This window comes from Dufourea novaeangliae, unplaced genomic scaffold, assembly GCF_001272555.1.
Source record: "Dufourea novaeangliae isolate 0120121106 unplaced genomic scaffold, ASM127255v1 scaffold92, whole genome shotgun sequence".
NCBI lineage: Eukaryota > Metazoa > Arthropoda > Insecta > Hymenoptera > Halictidae > Dufourea > Dufourea novaeangliae.
Genome location: NW_015373967.1, coordinates 235,555 through 256,266, shown reverse-complemented (window position 1 = coordinate 256,266; position 20,712 = coordinate 235,555). Strand labels below are relative to the sequence as shown.

The window sequence follows — 20,712 nt, the reverse complement described above, 5'->3', positions numbered from 1 at the left end:
ATAGCGTAACACGTTACATAGCAAAGTTATAATGCTCGTTACAAAAACATGAAGAAAAAAGATGTTACATAATATTTTTTTTGTCATATAGTAAGTTATATGCTGTCCATTATGTGTAACTCCACTGTTAATAATGAAATGCGAAAAGTTGTGCAAACTTGTTATACACACTTGTCTAAAATGTATAATCTTGTAACAAGTTATAACAACATGTTGTATAGCAAGGTTATACAGTAATTTGTTATATAACACTGGTTGCTACGTAGTGCAGATGCAGCGTACAATCGCTCGCGTTCACATTCCCTTCAGATCAATATGATTCGAAGGCACGTTGTCTTATGTACAGATTCGTTACCTAGCCTAGGAAAGACGCGTGGATCGCGAGGGAAAATGGTAACGCAACCAAGACGGGACGAATGACGGGAAAATAAGGAAATGCCGCCCGTCTGTTGGCTGATTTAAAACCGAGTATTATCCCTGACTTTCCCGTCAGTTCGATACGTGGCGGGGCTCCGTTTTTCCAGTGTATTTCCATGCGATTTTATTGACACCAGTCTGTCTGGCGAAGAGAGACACACACACACATACATTGGAGTTTCTCCGTGGGTCATGAATTTGTGAAATTGGAAAGCTGTCTGTTTCTCTTCTCCTCCCTATTTTGCCACCTGCTTACCGCCCCCAGTGTTCGTCCCTTGCTTGCTAAGCCGGTTTGCACCGGTGTGTTCCTACGCGTTGGATCTACGCCGGGGAAAGACAACCATTGGCATTTGGATATCGAGAACGTTGACGGTGAAACGCCTCGTCGATACTCGAGCACATTGTGTTCTTTTGTATCGATGCGTGGCATGCGAGGCTCTTGGAATATCCACGGGGACCCGACGTCGGGGGCATGATCTGTGTCGCGATCGGAAATAGGTCGATACACGTTACATTATTCCTAAACCGTATATACAGTGACTTACATAATTGTTCACATACTTCTGAAAATGAATTTTTAATTCTACGTTATTTAATATAAGACTGAAGCGATTATGTTATTTATGGGATGAGGTGGAATGAACTTGGCACTCTCCTTTCTCTCGTGCTCTGTTTATCCATACTTTCCATACAACGCAGTTTTCCGATGTTAAAATCGATCCGCGACAGCCTGCGACATTCCCCGTTATGAAATTCAAGGAAATTTAGTTCGTGCACGCGCGAGGCCTATTTACATAAATAATCCTGTTCCTTCGCACCTGCTCGATGTATTTATGCGTCCATATTTCTCCTCATTCACTAGATCGCACCTTTGTTCGCACCTTCTTCCCTATAGGGGTTATCTAAATCATTTTTTCCGCTTCGCGTTTATACGCCAATTGTAATAATCATCAATGGTTAATTCAGATCCTATAAATTGCATATGTGATACTGCGAACTCTTACTTTACTTGTTTAGTTTTTTTTTGGTATTATCATATGCTGCTTCAGAAATTCGTTTCACAAAAATTTCGTAAAGTAAAATATGTGACTTGTCCGTTGCAAACTTCTCTATGCGTTTTACGTAACTATTTTAATATTGATACTTTGGTACACTAAGACTTATATCCCCGTTTATCCTTATCATCTGTCTTCATGAATAATCGTCCTGCATTATCAATCATACTTCGATTTATCGATACGAACCAGTCATCTCCGAGCCGTTCGATCGCCACAACAGAGTCCGCTCGAAATTGCTCTTCGCTGAAAAAAGAGCTGTTGTATTCGCGCTGAATATGATACTGGGATAGTCTGCAAAATCGAGCTATGCAACGAGTGCAGTTGCTAGCGTTGCAAAGGCGCGGTCCCTCGCTCGTGACTGCACAAAGATCGCGTGTTCGCGTGTTACTGACGTTACAACAGTTTTCCTCCGCCCTTCCGCGAACACGGCCCTATCAAAATGTAGAGGAAAAAGAAAAAAAGACCGGTATCTCGTTGGTTTACGACTACGTATCGTTCTATTCGCGGTTGCAACTCGAACCCCGCGTATCACCGTGATTCCGTGACACGAGCCCGCGAGAGTCGTTATTGCTTGCCGCGGATGGTCTTATCTCTGACGCTCGCGATTTCTTCTGTAATAGGGCCCACCGACGAACACGATGTTTGTGTAAGATCGTGACGAATTAAACGCTCGAGGATTGTATATCTGATCCTTCCTAGCCCTTGTTAGGATTTTCAAATGTAGATGGTTTTCCAGAATCATTATTTCGGGAACTGGTAAGTGCAAACGAGTTTGCTTTAAAACATTTAAGAACTTGACGAAATAACAAAGCATTACATTATACGAATAAGCAACAATCCAAGAATCTCTTGTTCGGTTCGAAAAATGATCACACGAGGCGTTGTTCTCCGTCGTTTAGCGTTCGTCGATCGACGAATGAAAAACAACAGAACGCTCTGGGAACAATGAACTCGTTGCGTTTATACTTATCAACGTTCGCCGCCGATTGAGCAACGAAGGCGGGGGCCATTCGCTGGAACATCGGTTCCGCCCGCGGCGAACAGACTGGAACAGCTGGCCGGGGCATCGGGGTAGATTCGATAAAGTACATAATAAAATACAGCGTTCGGGGTACAACGACGTCGACGTCGATGGGTATTGGTCACGACAACGTGCAATAATGTCGTTCCTTCGGCAATTTCTCGGGAAGAGCAGGAAGCCCCGTGTCGCGATGGAACAAAGTACCGGAGATGGCACCGCGCAACGTTATCCCCCGCCACCCCTCCTTCTTCCCTCTTACGGAGTCGAAAAGCGGTGCGACGTTAGATCGATCGATCGAGGAAAAAGGGCCGACATCTCGATGTTTCCTTGATTGTTATACGTTGCCCAGCCGCAGCTTCCACGGAATAGTCTTACGGATAAAATGCTTTTGGATTCTATTTTTTTTTTCTTCAAACGTCTCTTCTGGGAAAAAAATTATCAGTTAACTAAAAAAATGGCATACATCGAAGCAATTGTACCCATCTCCTCCCTCCATCGAAAACCGTGTATCGATCAGTTTAGCGACGCGCGAGACGAATATTTTTTTCCTTCCCTTCCCTCCGATAATACTACCAAAGATCGTGATATACTGGCCGTGGCTACCGTCCGCAACGATAAATCCCAGCGTATCATATTAGAATCCCCCCATCCCCAGATTCCATATGGCTGTTCCTATTTCATGCTGTCCGTTTCTTGCCGGATTTATGGCCGGTTCGGGTCAGGCCCCGCGATTCTCGGTGACGGGTAGCCGCCACTCTCCATTTCCGGGTTGCTCCATCTCCTCGGTCTCCGTCGTTTACCGGTTCTTTTAACCCTCCTGGCGAGACCCCATTCGGAGAAAATATCGCTGCGTCACGCGACCGCGAGAAACTCTGGAAACCTCGAGAAGAGACCTAACCCAGACCACCGAGTGAAAACGATGAAATTTTAAACAGCTGATCCGGGGATATACAGGGTGGACCACGGAAACGTGATAAGCTTAGATGATTCTACTGCCAGCATAATAACAAATAAGTTTTTTTTCTTCTAAACCAAAGAAACATTAAGAGAAAATCTAAGCTGATCACGTTTCGTGATCTACCCTCTATACACAACAGGACGAAAATCTCGCGGTGGGGATTTTTCGTCTGCGATATCCAGTGTAGGGACGGGGAAAGTTTGTCGTCGTCGCCGAGTTGCCCGTAAAGTTCCGCGGGATTTGACGTTCCACGTTTCCCCTTTCCTCCATTGTTATCCGTTTAACGTCGGTACACCCGCACCCGGACAGTGTGTTAGACTCGACGGAACGTGAAACGCCGCAAATATTTGCGACGAAACTTTCACGTTTCGTGGTATTCTTTGGGCCGCGAGTCACGAGTCACGAACGCGAGTATTCGCGAAACCGGCTACACACTCGCGAGTGTACGTGCATATACCTCGATGAAATCGTCTTTGGCCGTGTTCAGAGGCTTATTACCAGGCGCGTTTATCGACTCGCAGATCGCGGAAACTGGGGCGAAACAATTACTCGACTCCCTCCCTACAAGTCGGATGATCAACGTGTACGGAGGAACGGGGAAACCGTGGGCCTTGTGTGCTTGCACTGGCGTCGCCATCCCGTTTAGATTGAAACGTCAAACGCTGATAGGAATTTGTACGCTTGGGCCGTTCATAGACAGGAGGGGGAGAGCATTGTAAAATATTATCTCGCAGCAAGGAGGATTCGCAGCGGAACCACGCCCGTTGGCACTTCCTCCACCGAACATTATTGTTTGTATAATGGCGTTCGGAATTTACGAGCATCAGCAGCCAACCTACACCTACAGGGGAATCGAAACAGTTGCGCAACTTCGCCTTGCATCATTGTTGCGCCAGTTAAATGGCTTCCCCCGCGGAAAATTAACGGGATTCCTACGGAGAGAGTTTCGGCCTCGCGATAGTCCCCGATGCTCCCGGTGTTTGCAGATTGCTATTGATCGAGGCTCGATGGAATATTCATGAATCGAGATGGTGATGAAGGGGGAGGGAATAAGAGGGGAAATAAAACGGTTGTTAACTATCCCGAGGGGGAGGGGGTTGGTCGAAAAATTTTAATAATTCACCACCGTCTTGGAGGACATGGCGGCGGTCCTCTCGTTCGATCGAATCTTTCTCTCTCGACGTCGTTCCGTTTCCATTATCGGACGTTTCTCGAGAGAGGGATTTTTTTAATTAGAAGGATCCATCAGGCCGGGCCCATTATGGTATATCGACTGGGATCGGTTTAGTTGCGTAGGCTGGTTCCCTCTTCGGTCCCTCGAACGGGAATCAACGCGACCAACGACGGATGCTGGCTCGCCGCCCAGTCTCTGCAGGATTTTTAATTAATTGTCCGAGTTAATTGAGAGACGAGAAAGACAGAGAGACGATCTCGGTTGGTTTTCGTTCTGCAAACTTGCTCGAATCGGGTTTGCACATCGCGGAGACTGTGCCTGAGAGGCAAAGCGTTCTTCTGCGAAAAATTCCAACCGTGCTTTATCATTCTTTTGCCGCTAAAGGGCAACGTTTCAAAGCGCCGCCCGTGGAATTATTCTTCTTTGTAGTTGCGCAAGAAATCGTTTAAGAAACAGACTGGACGCGTTCCTGTTGGTACAGTAGAGTTCGTCTTTGTGCAATTCTTTTTGTCAACTGTTACATTGTTTGAAGGACCCGGAACAAAAGCGGAGGAGTTTATATCCCGCGTTTCTCTCTCTGTTCTTGGTCTCGGTGCCTAAAACACGGGTGTCTCGGCTACGGATCGATTATTAAGGAGTTCCAGAATCTTCACAGATTTCCAAGAAGTCTCCACAATACGGTATAAGCGCTTTGACAGCAGAAATTGTGGAGATTTCTTGGAAATTTGTGAAGATTCTGAAACTCCTTAATAATCGACTCAATGCCAAGACACTGGTGTTTCAGACACGGAGACAAAGAACAGTGAGCGAAACAATTTGTCGCTTTGAGTTTGTAACTTTTAGATTTTGTAAAATTTTTTACAAATTCGTACACGATGACAAACCGTGACGATTGGTTAGCATCACTCCTGGGATTTTGTCCGTGGATCTTTTCTCTGTTCACCGCCCTCTTTCAAATTCGCGAATCTTCAATTACCAGAGTTCGGTACCGCAACTAAATCAAGACTTACGGTAAGGCTACTAACGGCGCACCTCGTATCAATTGCGAACGATGTTCCGTTATTTTTAATTATCCGTGGGGCAAGGTATTCTTGCCAAGGATCCTCCACCCGGACGTAGGGGTCCCCCTCGGAATTTCTTAAGAGCCGTGTAACAAAATCTCTTCCCGATGATCATTAGACGGGGCTCGTAATCGGATTTTCCCTGACCCGACGACGCCGACGCGATTACCGAAGAAAAGCTTCTTTCCGGGATAGCTTCCGCTTAAGAATACATCTTCATTCTCGTGGGGATCACCGATGTTATTATTATATCTCGAGTTCTATCTGGCCGGCAATAGCTCCGACAAGAGTGTAGGGAGAACCCTGGAGATATCCTAGTATAACTTTCATCAGGGTAGGAAGGGGATTTACGATGTCTGCTTCTAATGAACTACCAATTTTTATTAACTCCGATCGAGAGTAGTTTCCCGTCTCGGGCGACCCCAATCTCATCGCGTCTGGAACCGAAGAGAATAGAATGCGTTTCTGTAGACGCGTCCGATCAGGTTGGAAGTCGTGAAACACGAAATTTGTCTAGATAACAGAGCTCTCGGTTTGCCGGAGGTGAATTCGAAATCGGTGGAAACTCGTGTTCGGTAACGAGATGCCTCTCTTCTTGGATAGAGTTCGTTTCTGTTAACGAGGGTGTAATATTTCAGGAACGGAACGGTGCTTTTCCCCGCGTATCCCGATCCGCGTTCACCGATGGGAAATGGTTTCAATTTTCGTTGATCTGTGCTCTATGCTCTACGGTAAATTTTCCGCGAAATCGATTTCGATCTCGTCTGAGAACGGTCCGGCGAGAGGAGGTGCTTGCTTGGACGTTCGGTGAAAGGCGACTCTCGTGGTTTCGGTTCGGTTCGGGTCCGTTCATTCTCGAATTTAACGACAGATCCTCCCCGATTTTTCTGACAGAGGGGTAAAGAAAATTTCAGTTCAACATTCATTCTGGTTTTCCGAAAGTGTCATAATGTTTCACTCTCCCCTCTGTCCCGAAACACGTCAAAAGCAGCGTACCAATTAAGTTGTCGATTGTTTGGCGTGAGGGGGAAGAGACGATTGCGTGGGAGGACTCGTTTATCACAAGTGGTGTGCATGCTACTACCATCGCAAAACGCGTAGAACGCTGGTAATTTTACAAGCACTCGATCCGAGAACAAACACGACGCCGAAAGAATTAATTGCGCGACACACCATCCCCGCTCCCTGGCGGTTCGAGAGTTATTCATTTACCGCGGTACAATGGCGTATATACCATCGGGTCACGTATTTTTCCCGATTATTCCGGTAAGAGTCCTCGATTTCATCTAGGTCATGTCAGGCGCGTTGACTACCTCCCTCCCCTATGACAGGACAATACATCAGAATTGACAATGGTACGATCCAGCATGACGTCTGTTTGTCCTTTTCCATCTCTTCATCCCTTTGTTCGATTCTTTTTCATCCCGTCGCTTGTTTCGCGGTAAATCGGTTGCGTTGCAAAACCATTCGAACACTGGATGGTTCATTGTGCTAGTCGGGGGGGGAGGTTATTTGTTTTTTGTTTTTTTCCTTTTGCAATGGAACGTCATCGGAAAAATTATTTTTCGCCTCTACGTTTGGTATAGGGTAAAAGTATCTAATACCGCCCATGTTCCTAATATCGCCATCAGTTATATCTCGCAAACTACCTAACCATATGCAGGAGACAATTATAGAAATGGAAGTACTTTGGTGAATCATAACCGTGTCAAAATGTATAATAATAAACACGGTTTTTTTAAAACATAATAGAGTAAGCGATATTAGGTACACTTTTTTCAGAACTCGATTTCTGAAAGTCTTACGTTTTTTTAGTCCCAATTCAAAATCTGTGAGTTTCAACGGTTCTAACTTATGCAACACGAAACGCAAATAAATTTCTCTTTACTTTGAGACAAACCACGAACAAAAATATCAGTTATTATTCAATATACAGCGATTTAACTTTTGCTAGGCGATATTATGTAGGTACCTTCACTCAGACTCGACGGAAGTGCTTCGTTCTCGTAACAAGAACAACAAGAAATCCCTAAGAACTACTAATGTCTGTCGACCAGTCGGCGAAGGAGCACCAGTGGTGGCAGAACTTGCGAACAATGGCTCCCCGTCAGCCTAGTCGGCACCCGCGAGTCGTGATAAACAATTCAGTTTCATCGTGGCGCGCGCACTCGTAAATGTTTTATGCCTGGACGTCGCGTCGGGGCGGTGCGAACGCGCAAACTTGCCCTGGACACAGAATATGCGAGGAGAGTCTCGAAACGTTTCGAAAAGAAGTTTTTGATTTTTACCGTGATCACCACACGAAGCCTACCATGAAAATAGTTGGTACTGTACTTTCGTAGAAGAACTATCACGGGGACATATACAGTGACTCACATGTTCGTTCGTATACATACTTTCCAAATTGCAATTAAATCTAGAAATTGTTATGCACCCTCTGTTTAGATATCCTCGTGACTTTTACTTTTATCATGGTTTCGTGGTAAGTCTTTCTTAATTTTGAAATAAGATTTCTAGTCTGGTACGTAATCCGATGGAATAAATGTCGCAGCTTTCTATGAACAATTTTCCGAGTCACCGTAATATCAGATGAAACGTAGAATATCACCAGTAATAGTTAAATAAGAAACCTGCAATCTGTCATTTTGACGGGTTTGGTAGTTTTTGTGTTAACGTAGATTTCCACGATTCCGTTCAACCGCGACTCACGTTCACGGAAATGATCTCGAGCCTTGCTCGGTTTATAGATTGCGATAAACAGTCGTGGCGCGGGGCTGACTTCGTGCCGTGGGCGAATTACGCGTACGTGTACACGCGTGGACATATTTATTACGTGGGCGGAACGTCGTCCCGGGGAAACGTGACGAAGTGGGGGTATGTCTCTCTCCCGTTTCCGTAATCAAATTTGCATTTTAACTTGCTCTGTTCTTGCCTGGCGTATGTACGCGCGAACGAGCGAGAAACAAGTTCGCTCATCTCCAGAGAGAGTTCTCGTCCATCGCGAACAATTTATCTTTTCGTTGACGTTCGCCAGATTAACGTCTTGTCGGCGACGAATTATACTTCCCTTTGTCGCGGGTGGTAGCGGTGTTCGGTTCTCCCCTGGGGTATTTACACGGTAATCGTGGCCGAAAGAGAGACAGAGAGAGATCTCCGTTGAAATTTTCCTCAGGAAAATTAATAAATTGCCCGCGTTTCTCTTTGACTACACCTATTTGTCCCTGCGACCATACTTCGGTCTCCTGAATTTACGATCCCGTTTCTCCTGTCCTGATCCTCCCTCTTGCCCGTTTCAAAGAACACGCCGTTAATCCGCGCGAGGAAAAACAGCGATTACGAGAGCCACTGTGCGACATTTCCCGAACTGATCGGATACACCCGTGTTACTATACATCCTTTCCGTTTGCGTGGATTCCTCTGTTTCGCGGCCTCGTTCCCGCGGAAATTGCTCCTAGACACGCAGTATGTACAGTAAATCCGCGATGAGTGTTCAAAGGCTCTTCGGCAGTGACAAGGAGAGGTCCCTTGGTGTAATGCAGACTTTTTAATGAGATTTTGCACAGAGACAGAGCTTGGAATTCTGAAGCTTATGAAATATTTAATGTTCAGTGGCGAGGAGCCTTCGAACACTCAAATACCCCAATACTCTTTTAAAGAGAATACAATATTACTTTTGTCAAACGAACCACCGTGTGGGTATCGAAATAAATGCATTAATCGCGAGACGGTATTTTCGGAATAACGGCTGTACCACAGCAGTTGAAATGAACGTTCTATTTTTCGGCCCGCGGGGGACACATCAGATCCACGGGAACATTGACTGGCCCCATTATCGCTCATTGTTCGCGATCGAAATTGTCCCCGGGCGCGAAAGTTTGCAGAGTCACCTACTCATCTCTCTCTCTCTCTCTCTCTCTCTCTCTCTCTCTCTCTCTCTCTCTTCCTCCCCCATGAATGCTCTAGGAACCGTGAAAATAATCGTGCTCGCGCACGCGCATCGCCACTCGATGATTATTCGTTAGCGTCATTATCGGGAGGGATGCGATTACGAAATGCCGCGGTTCGCCCCGCGACACAATGCTCTCTCCATGTTGATCAAACGGTTACGTATCGTCAGCCGGTAACGCGACTAATTAGCGTGATTGCCGTTGACGAAATAACGGCGTCGCATCGTCATGAAATCGGTTAGCTCCGGCTAGATAATTAACGCGTTTCCGTGTTTCGACGGCTCGGAACTATTGTACGTACAAAGGAGCCCGCGACGCCACCGGGAAAACTGGGACGTCCTTTGTCGAGTGGATTCCCCGTGGATATTTTGATTAGAATGTTCATCGAGGCGAGTGGGATACATGCCGATCGATCCTCTGTCTCATCGTATGACGTTCATGGAGTGTAATTGGAAATCGTCGCTGTCTAAGACCTTGAAAGAGGTGTTCAAATTTTAGCGACTACGTATCATCGGCCGACTAGAGTAAATTATCCATAAATGCTCGGAAAGGTCTCTATGTTACTGCTGCTTTTAATCCAACCACACTTGAAAATTTTATAATAAATATAGAGATAGTTTACTCGAAGAATTTGCACTGAACAAAAAAAAGCTTTGAAAAGGTGGTTATGAGTCGAAAAAGAATGGGAAACTATGTTCTAATGTTTTGAAGTTGTTCGATCTCGAAGTCCACGCCTTGAACACGATATACACGTCCCGTGCGACACAATAATACCGAGTAACGATCGCAGGAGGGAAAGGTCGGCTCGCCGTGTCGCTATAAAAATTAAAATGTACGTTCGGCTCGCCACCGTCGCCATAATTAATGGTTCCCGAACGTGTCCTTACATGGACGCTTGGAACACGAGGGGGAAAAAAGGGGGAAAAAATCGATGATCCTGGCTGGCAATAAAAATCGTCCACGCCTCATTTTTCACCGTGGTTCGAGATGTGGCTGGCACGGGGGACAGAGATCGCGGGATAGATCGCAGCACAAGGGAGATTTATCGCGGCTGACGGAAACCATCGGTTTCGAGCGATAATCTTCGATAATGTCCGTTCGTCTCTACCAATGATAACGGGAAAGAGGGAGAGACCCGTCCCGGGGAAAGGCGATCATAAAATATTAGATTTTTTCACGAACAACCGCCAGTTGGAGAGAAGGAATTAATTTTACTGGAAGTCTCTGCACGAACGGCCCGCGATATTAAGAGATCGGTAATATCGCGGTACCAGGAGATACGATAGAGGTATTCTTCAGCCTGGTACGCCATTTTTCACCGTGGAATCAGGGAAGGTTGGTTAATACCCTGTGCGACGAGAGGATGAAATTCTGTCCGACAAGCGGTGTGCTGGCTCCGAACCGGAGACATCCATCCGCAAACGAAAGCCAGGTGTTCTTTTTTCCAAGTAGGCGGTGAAAAGACATTCTAAAGACTCGAGAGTAATGGGAAAACTTGTAGGGTAGATGTCCCAATTATTGCCACTTTAAGATTCTAGCGTAAATTCATTTAATCGTTTTACGCGTTGTTTAATCTAAAAATCATCTCAGTTTGATATGACGTATACAATATTTGTATCAATAATTTTGCTCGTCTTGTTTTAAGAAGGTTTTGAAGTCTATTCAGGGAACATCCACCTCAGCTACGATGTTAATGGATGCGTATCCCCGAGTCGGGAATCCTCGTGTCGAGTTATTTCGAGAGTGTATCGCGGATGCTCTCGAAAAATATCCGCTTTAACGTGCTCCTTTTAGACGGAGCGCCGCGGAGCTTTGAAATTTTCGAGCATATCCATCGGGCTCCCAGAAGGCATTCGATACACACACACAAGTGTATATAACTTACGTGCCTCTGGGATTTGAACGAGGAGCAACATACACAGGCGGTCTCCGTGTATGTACATTTTTGTAAATAACCGGGAAGACTTTCGATCCGCCGCGCCTTTTTATCATTCATACGCGTTTCCCGGTTGTAGTTTGCCTATTCAACGCGCGTCTCCTAAACGTAACTCCTTTGAAGCTGTTAAGGACAGCGAGACGACACGGTCGAGGTTTTATCACGCGAATACGACTTCTTCCGTGGTCTTTCAGAAGAACCAGCTACGCCATTTTCAATTCTGCTCATTCATAGTCGACACAGGAAACGCGGTTTAATTGGACACCAGAAGGGTAGGACCTGTGTGTGGCTGCTTCGAGGATCGTAAACTTGCGCGAATGTTACGGTTTCGGAGAAAGTCCACCTTTAAAATTATCGTAGGACACTTTCGAGGCAAAGATTTCCAGTATTCAGCCATATACAACCAGACGACACGAGAGACGGTTAGGGTTATTTTAGATGAGGCACGCGCCGGCAGAACTACTATTTGCCTCGGAGCGATGATATTTACCGAGAGGACTATTATCTCTTACCTTGTCCCTGATTTCCTGTCGCATCTTCTCCCGTTCCTCTTCCATTTTGCGGTGCTTCTCCTTCCTTCGTTCCTCAGCCTCCCGGATGGCTTCTTGCCTTTCCCTCTCGGCCTCCTCTTCCTTCTCCTTGTCATCTTCGTCTCCGCCTTCGCCACCAACGGCTCCTACGAAACAAAACAGAGAAAACATTTGTAGAAAGATGATCGATTCTTTACGAAGAACATGTTGCAATATAGTATAAGAATAGCATATTGCGGTAGAACAAGGACAGAAGAAGAAATAGACGCATGGCATCCGATAGAGAATGGATATTTTTCATCTCCCCTCTGCGATATATTAACTTGTTGTAACGATCGATTACTCCGTGATCGTTGGAAGCTTCTTCTTCGTAGTTTCACTCGCGGTTATGCTCGGTATACAAACCGTCGGGATAGGGGCGGGGGGTGGGGGGCGACAACGACGGTGAGAAACTAACGGTTTACCCTGGGGAGCAAACATTGTAAATCAACCCGATAGCTGAAGACGATATCGTTGTTCCGTTGTACATCGTAACGCCATTCCGGGGATACGTCAGATTCTCCCAGCGAAGATTATTTCGGCTGTAGCAGTGTCTCGATCGATTCACGACAAACTGGAAAGTCTCTCCCCTCGTGCTTGAATTGCTCGGTTGCACCACCTGTTACAGGACACACCCTGTACAATCACTTGGTGGTTATTGTTCTCGCGATATACGAGATTTTATCAGGAAGAAATAACCCAATAATCACTGTCCATGATTGTCAGTGGACAAATTTAGTCCTATTCAACTTCTACATAGGATAACATTAAGGGATCGTCATACCTCCCTTATTCTATTTCACCCTTTCGCTACCACGGGCGTATGTTTAGTTAAGAATGTTTGGTCTGTTCGTCGTGAATCACGGGAGTCATTCCCGATCGAATTTGCTTCTCCGACCAGTCAGTTTATAGCTGTGGAAAAGAAAGGACGCGAACCATCAGGGTTACTTTCCTCCATGTCGTTCCGGAGCGAAACAAACCTATCCGATGGAAATTGTCGCGGTCTTAACGAAGTTTTATTGGTTTACCGAAAGATTAAGTGGATTCGAGACGAGACTCGGTCCGCCTATTACTTTGCCCCAACAAGGTTGCAAAAAGAAAAAAAAAACAGAATCGTGTTTACACCGTGGAAACACATCCTTCCACCCCGTTCGCTTTTCCGCCCGCAACACGATACCCCTTGGTGCTTGACGCGAGAAATAAGAAAGCTGTTTGCGAATCTGTTGGCCACTCTTAACTTCTCCCTTCCTCTCCCGTTCGCTCGCTCGCAGAATTAATGGCAAACAACAGGGAGAATTTGTCTTTCGTAATGCTCTTTCCTTCCGTAAATAACGGCCGGTGTTTGCGATCGCGGCGTGGAGGACGGGGAAAAATCGCGTGCCATACCTAGAGATGGGATAAAGTATGTTGCAAGTAGGTTCGAATCTAACTGAATAGTTTCGAATGTTTCATAAATACGTCGAACAAGAAAAGCAATACTTTTAAGTAGACTCGAACCTAAACGAACGCGGTTCGAATAAAGTATACTGAAACCCTGGCTGAATAGATTCCAACCTTTTATGAGTATTTCGATCCAAAGTTGTCTATTCTGTGCAATTGTAAAATGCATTTATTTACCGATATTTTTGTGAACAATATTAATTTGTTAAAAGTTACATGCCCGATAATAATTCGAGTACTACATGTAAAGAGTTCGAATCTTTCTAACATCAAACTATTTACAAGTAATTGATTGATGACTACTACAAGTTTCGAATTTACAGGTACTCATTCTAGAGTTCGAAAGCAACTTGTGTAAAATGATTACATTTCAAGCATAGTACTCATTAAAATTTTCTTTCTTTTGAGTAGTTATCGAAACCCATGAAATGAAACTTGGTTATTGAAATTGACTCGGATTCGTAAATACATATTGAACTTGATCCCATCCCTAGCCGTACCCCCTCGTGTCGTGCGCGTGGCCTCCAGCAGTCGTTTTGACGAAGACGAACGAGTTTATCGGAACGCGATTAATCCCCGATAAATCTTTCGGCTGTCTTGTACACCCCCGAAAAATTTCAATCCAGTCTCGCGGGAACCAGCTCACTGGATTCACTTCCGGTCCAACAGAAGACCCCGCTGGCACAATAGGGGTCCTCTGTTTCGCGACATCGTGGATGTGGGAAAACCTTACGGAAAAACCGCACTGAAACTCGCCTCGAGGCTGGGAGAAACGCCGCGACGCCTGGCAATATCGGGAAGGTTAGACACGTCGGAATGGAACGGGGGAAACGGAGAAAGGGATTCTAGTCTCTACGGCTGTCTGCCGGAGAATGATGTGCCAGGACCTCCGGGGCTCGAGGAAATTAATACCACTTCTGTTCCCGGCTGCGCGTCGCCGTGTCTCTCTGCCATTTTCCCTTTCTTTCCGGTGCCATCCGGCCGGGCCCCCTGCTATCCTCGGTGTCGTTCTGTTTGCACTGTTTCCCGCAGAGCCGGGCGATGGTTTTCCGCGTGCTGGAACGACGGTGCCGGGCGCTTTGAAGTCCGAGTCGAGGGAGAACATTCATTCTCCTTCCCCTTGCAGGTTCTGTTTTTCTTCCTCGTCCTTCGCTTCTACATTCTACACCCTTTTCCCTTATATCCCTGACACCTTCGTGTGTTTTTTTTTCTCTTACCGGTGCTTGCTCCCTCTGAAATTAGAGCCAGATTCCCATGGTATGCCGTAATTGTAATCGCCTCGATGACTACTTAAACATTCGCCTTCGTGGAGATTGGGTTCGAACCGATAGGACATCCTGCATCTCCGTTTAAAGTATTCATTTTATATGTAGCTTCGATATACACTACCGTCCATAAATGTTTGGAAAATATTTATCGAGTTTTCGAAGATCCGGTTCCGAAGGAGAGAAATAGAATCTACTTATCACATTGTCCACTCTCGTAAACTTATCTCTTGTAAACTTACATGATACGTCGGCTTTAATTAAATATACTTATTCGGACCGATTACACCGATCTCACCGATCCGTTGTTCACCATCGTAACCGCGAGCGCCAGTCGATGTCTGGCTGGCCTAGTTCCTCTCCACGTGGTCGTGGATTAACCAAGAATGATATAAACCTGCCCCGTCGTTTGATTTCCATTATATGCGCCGATCGAATAAAATAAAACAATGCGTTGTTTGACCCAGTTCCACCGACCCGATTCAGAGGGTAGAACGGGGGTTCCCATTCAGTCCCGCGAGCCAATTTACCGTCCCCCTTTTGTCTCGAAGATTTCTTTCACCGTCGATACAAGTCACGATAATCCACCACCCAGCCAACGAAGAGGAGCTTTGGTTATTAGTCGGACTGTGAATATTTTCCAGGCGTTTTGAATCTCTCGATTCGCTCGCGGGCAGCATTGTGCTGTCTAGGGGCTCACGATTGTGTCGTCGCGATCGATTCGACTCTCTTTCTCTTCCCTTCGTTCCAGGTTTTTTCCTTTCTTTTTTCGGTTTCATAAATGTTTTCAGCGGACGACTCGAAATAAAAAGCAAAACGTCGGTCGTCGTTTCGACGGCGACGCCGTGTCGTCCGTGGCTCGATTTACGAACGTCGACGGTGGCTGGCATGGTTCACATCCGCGCGTCGTTGGAACAACGTCATCTATGCCGGTGCTCGTGCAACAAGAACGGCCATAACAGCGAAACGAGGGACAATTGTCCCCGGTGCAAATGGAGCGACGAAGGAGGAGGAGCAGGAGGAGGAGGAGGAGGAGGTGGTGGGACATTGTCATTTGCACCGACATTCTCGCGGAAACGTGCCGTATCCGAGCGGCTTCCGTCCGTGGGGCCCACACGGGGTTCATCGACCTGTGGACACGAAACGATCGAACGGGTTTTAGTTCTATCGCGGTATCGATCGCGAACACTCGTCGTCGTTCTCTCGTTCTGAAGACGATCGGAAACTCGTAAAACTCTATTGGCCGCCTAGCTGTACCGTTTGATATTTCTGCGGCGGTACCACTGAACGTTTCTCGAATCGGAAGGATTATCATTTCTATCGGAAACCGCTCGATTCCGACAATATTATTACCGCAAGGCTTTTTAAACAGTTGCATAATGGTCCAACATCAAAATTTAGCTGCTCGAAAAGAAATGTCATTTATTTTCTAAATAAAAAATTGTAACCAATTTATTATCAACCACGGAAGATTTTGTTCCATGCGTTTATTGTTCTCCTCGGCAGCTTTTAAATTTTTATTCTGGACCACCGTGAGAAGTCGTAAATTTCATGGTAAACGAAACATGAATCCAACCCAGATAGAAATCATAAAAACCCGCAAACCTACCTTTTTTTGTACTAGGCGGTCTAAAACCGTGTATATGTATACGTACATTCGCGGCGGAATCATTAACGCTCGCGGCCGGGAATCATTTTCCTCTCCGCTCTGCGCCATCCATTGACCGACCCGGGACTTGAATACACCGACGATGATTTTAAAAGCATGACGGAGGGAGGGACCAGGAGTCATTCACGGTCTCCAACGTCGATATTTCAACGCGCGAGACACGGCCGTCGCGTTCAACGCGACCCTCTTTCGGGCCTGTCTTCGCAACTAGGCCAAGAGTCGAGAGAGAGAGAGAGGTGCAGCTCGCGTTTTTTTGTTCCTGTGGATCATTACGCGGAACGTTGCTGAATATTTTCTTTTTCCACACTATTTTATAACGATTAAGGTTTTCAATTGTCATTAGACGCGCGATTCTGTCACGCACAGTAAACCATTGATTAGTGTTCGAAGGCTCCTCAACACTGACAAGGAGAGGTTCCTAGATGTGACGCTGCCTTTTTAATGAGGTTTAACACGGTGGTAGAGCTTGGAGTTCTGAAGCCAATGATATTTGTTTCAGCTGCATATGGCCATTAATTTATGAAATATTTACTGTTCAGTGCCGAGGAGCCTTCGAACACACAACGAGAATTTACTAGAATTTTTGGTAATGACGCGCCGTTTGTCTGTCTTCTCTAATTAGCACTCTGTTCGTTTATCATCGAATCGAGACTTGTTTCGGCCACGAGATCGTGCGCAAGCAGTACTTTCTCGAGTGGAATACCACGTTGAAACGACCCGAATAACGACGGACTGCTTTTAAAACCAGTGTACGGATTCGAGTTAAAGCCGCATAGAATTTCGAGATTCGAACGCAACCACCGAAACGACCTATATTTTTTGTTAATGAGAATTCACGGACCGTGCTCATTTTTCAACAGCATAAACGAAACGCACTCTCCCACCCTGCTCTGCATCGCAAGACATTCTAACAAAAGGAATAGAGAATCTTATGGCCACGCGAGGCTCTTTGGAATCGCTATTGTTTTTCGCTCCACGGCGCTGAAACACGACGATATCGGAGACTCGGGAACGTTTTTATTTTTCAGTCGGAAGTTTAGTGACGCGTATAAGGGGAGGGAAATGGTGCTAGCATAAAGGGTGCAGCGCAAAGGAAACACTCGCGATAGTCATCGATAATTATCCGCCACGCGTGTCGGTGGTTGCGAAAGGCACACGAGAAAGCAATCACCGACGAACGTGACTCTCTTCTTTCCCTCCCTCTTTCCTCCCCCTCGTTGTTCCTAGTCTGGACGGGGGAGGTTTTCGTCCCTCCCGCCATTGGATCCTGCGACTCACGGCCCCGCCAAAGGTTTATTAATCCCTTGAACTTCGAGCAATCGAGTTTACGAGCGAGCCCCGAGGCCGACGATACGTAAGCTCGACCGGCGGGGTTGTTCCTCCTCGCGATTCATTCCGTGACGAGTCGTAAAAGACGGGTGAAATAGCCATCGAACGGAGGGAGTAAAGGATGGGGTAGGGGGCAGTTTGTTTTGGAAACATAGCGACTCGGAGATGGATGACAAACGTGTGTCCTTTCTGCGTGATACCGTAGGAGTGGGAGAGGCCTACGGTCTCATTATTGTAGGCACGTCGATGGCCTGCAGTCGTTGCAACGGTGGCGTCGTGCAGCAATGTGTCATCTGCTTCGTTTCGGTATAAGGTTATTGTTAGTTTTAAGGGTGTGTGAGAGAGGGAGAGAGAAGCGAGTGAGTTGAGTGTCTGCCGAATAAAAGAAAGTCAGTGTGGATCCGAGTAGTAATGCAGTAAGATTTAGAGAAGTATTCTGTACTTGTCATAGAGTGAATTGTATTGTGATATAGTTGTGTAATAGTGTGGAAACATATCGTCTTAGAAATTCGCCAGGGATATAAGTACAGCCACGAATAATCGCACGATTCTCACATTTGTCTGGAGCCACGACCGTCTACGAGTTTCTTCTCTCGGGATTCCTCTTTTCGATCACCGATTCTCTCGAGGCGGACGTGCGGCGCGATTAAAAATTCCGCGGGCGTAACGGGACAGAAAGTGACGTGAAAAGTGGCTAGGTTCTGTCAACCAGGATCACGATTTCAGGCTGGGCGTTGCTTTTACGGCGAAAAAAGCTCGGGGAAAACGCTTTCGGTGGAAAGAACAGGCAGGGGGTTGGATGTGATGTTACCAACGCGCTGTCGAATAAATTAACGCGAATGCGGTCCTTGTTCTTTTTTTCGCGCTGAAACGAGACGCCTGGGCAAACGGTCAGAAGCGCTAAACAATGTTACTTTCTCTCTGTTAATTAAAGGCGAATAATAAAGGGTAGAGAGATTACTAAAAGAAGGCTGTCAGGGAGGAACTGGATATCGGGCCACTCCTTAGTTTTCGTCGTCCCCTGGCGAGGATCAAACTTCTCCAGAGAAAATCATTCTCCTGGACACGTCCTTTGACTATAAAGAATAGAAAGTTTGTTTCTCTTTCTTAACGTCCTAACTAACGATTAGTTCTGTCTGTTTAAGTGGACGAAACGTATTCACGGCTCGCCTAGAGAAGAATTTCATATATATGCAATGCGAGAGTGGCGTAGTCTTAATTTTTTTTCGGTCTTTTTCACCATGAACAACGGCAAATTCTTTCTGTCCGGCGGACATAGCCAAAAATGGAGGAACGGGCAGGTATGCGGGTTTGAATACTTTTCGTTTGATAAAATGAAATTCTCCCCGGCCATCGTCCCGTGGAATTTCATGACTTCCGCGGCCGGAACGGGGAAGAGGACACCGCGGGATCGTTGGGAACGCCGAGCTGTAAGATATTTCGTGTATGGGAACGATTACGCGCCCCCTCACCCCTTTTTCGTTCCCCGTGTACACGGCGAGAATGAAAAATTTTCCGATAACTGGCCCCGCGGGAGAGGAAACTATGTACCTACCGTGGAACTTCAAACGGGACGCGACTCCTGAAGCGCGTTCGTACAACCATCCGACGATAATTTATTATTCCTCTACATTTTATTATTCCCCGTTCCTCTACTCCGTGCATCGAAGCACAGAAGGGAAAATATCACAATAACATCGCGAGTTATTGTTATCATTCGAGAGTCAATTAAACCGTGTGTCGATACGCGATATTCGATGGCATGAACAAGGAAAGCGTCGATCATCGGTTAAACGAAGGTTGAGTGAAACTGTGTAATTAACAGTAACTGTATATAATTAATAAATCGCGGAGCGTTCGATTCGCCTCTGGTTTATCTTTTCATGTGCAGTAGAATTTCCGTGAATATGAGTCGGCGTGATTTCGATGTTAAATACCATTATCCGTGGCCACGAGCTGGAACCTCTTTCTCGTTCTGGATATTGATGGACGTCGATAACGTTTGCGGGATATTTCGCCACAGGAAGAAAAACTGTAGTTTCGAGTGTTCGTAGTATCGGCAGTAGTACAAGCGAGCATTAGTCAGACAGGAACGGAGCAGCGCATCGGGAGAATTTATTCTTTCCGAATGGTATTAAAACTATTCCCCTGCTGGCAGCCTTGATCGATATCACGTGAGATCCTAGGAATTACGACGGAAATGTAGGTCGCCAATATATATATATATATATATATATATATATACATATCCTTTTAACGGAATGAAATAATATAATGGAATAATATCGTCATGGCGGACAAATTCCACGGATTAAATCGATCGAGCTCTATCTTTTTCCCCGAAACGTTCTTCCCTCTATGAAAAATGATATAGAGTCTATCTGCTGTCCATCGTGTTTATCCGATATTTGATTCGCAAGTTTCGTTACGAACGCCTATTCTCGCCTAACTTCGTCACGAAGGATTCTACAATTGCACGGACGGAAGGGGGACCATTTCAAGAAGTTCATTAGCACAGGTTTCAACCAATCCCCTTCGTACATGGATACGAAGGGAAAGATGGAATCGGTCGCGAGACGGTATCAGGTATTCTCGACGTCAGCATCCGGGGAGTTCGATTAATTGAACGGCGTTGATTGAATTTTTTATCGTGTCTCTGAACGAGATTTCAGGATCGTCGGGGAAACTTGTTTCAGGTCTTCGATGACAATTTATCGGGGCTCGTGTGGAATCTCGAGCAAGACGAAACCGTGTGTGTGTGTGTGTGTGTGCAGCTGGGAATCAAATTTGCGATCGCAGCTTCTCCCGTAGGATCCCCAGAGCCAATGAGAAGTGTTTGGCCATCTCCTCGGAAAATTCCCTCGCGAG

The 20,712-nt window shown here is 46.0% G+C and overlaps 1 protein-coding gene across 3 annotated transcripts in view; it reads right to left on the bottom strand.

The window, feature by feature from the left end:
• Window positions 1-20,712, bottom strand: part of LOC107186774 (complexin) — a 197,213-nt gene that overhangs the window by 8,590 nt on the left and 167,911 nt on the right. For all 3 annotated transcript variants that reach the window (XM_015574709.1, XM_015574710.1, XM_015574711.1), the window contains one exon: window positions 12,085-12,248. In XM_015574709.1, the coding sequence (XP_015430195.1) occupies window positions 12,085-12,248 (164 nt within the window). The remainder of the gene's footprint in view (window positions 1-12,084; window positions 12,249-20,712) is intronic.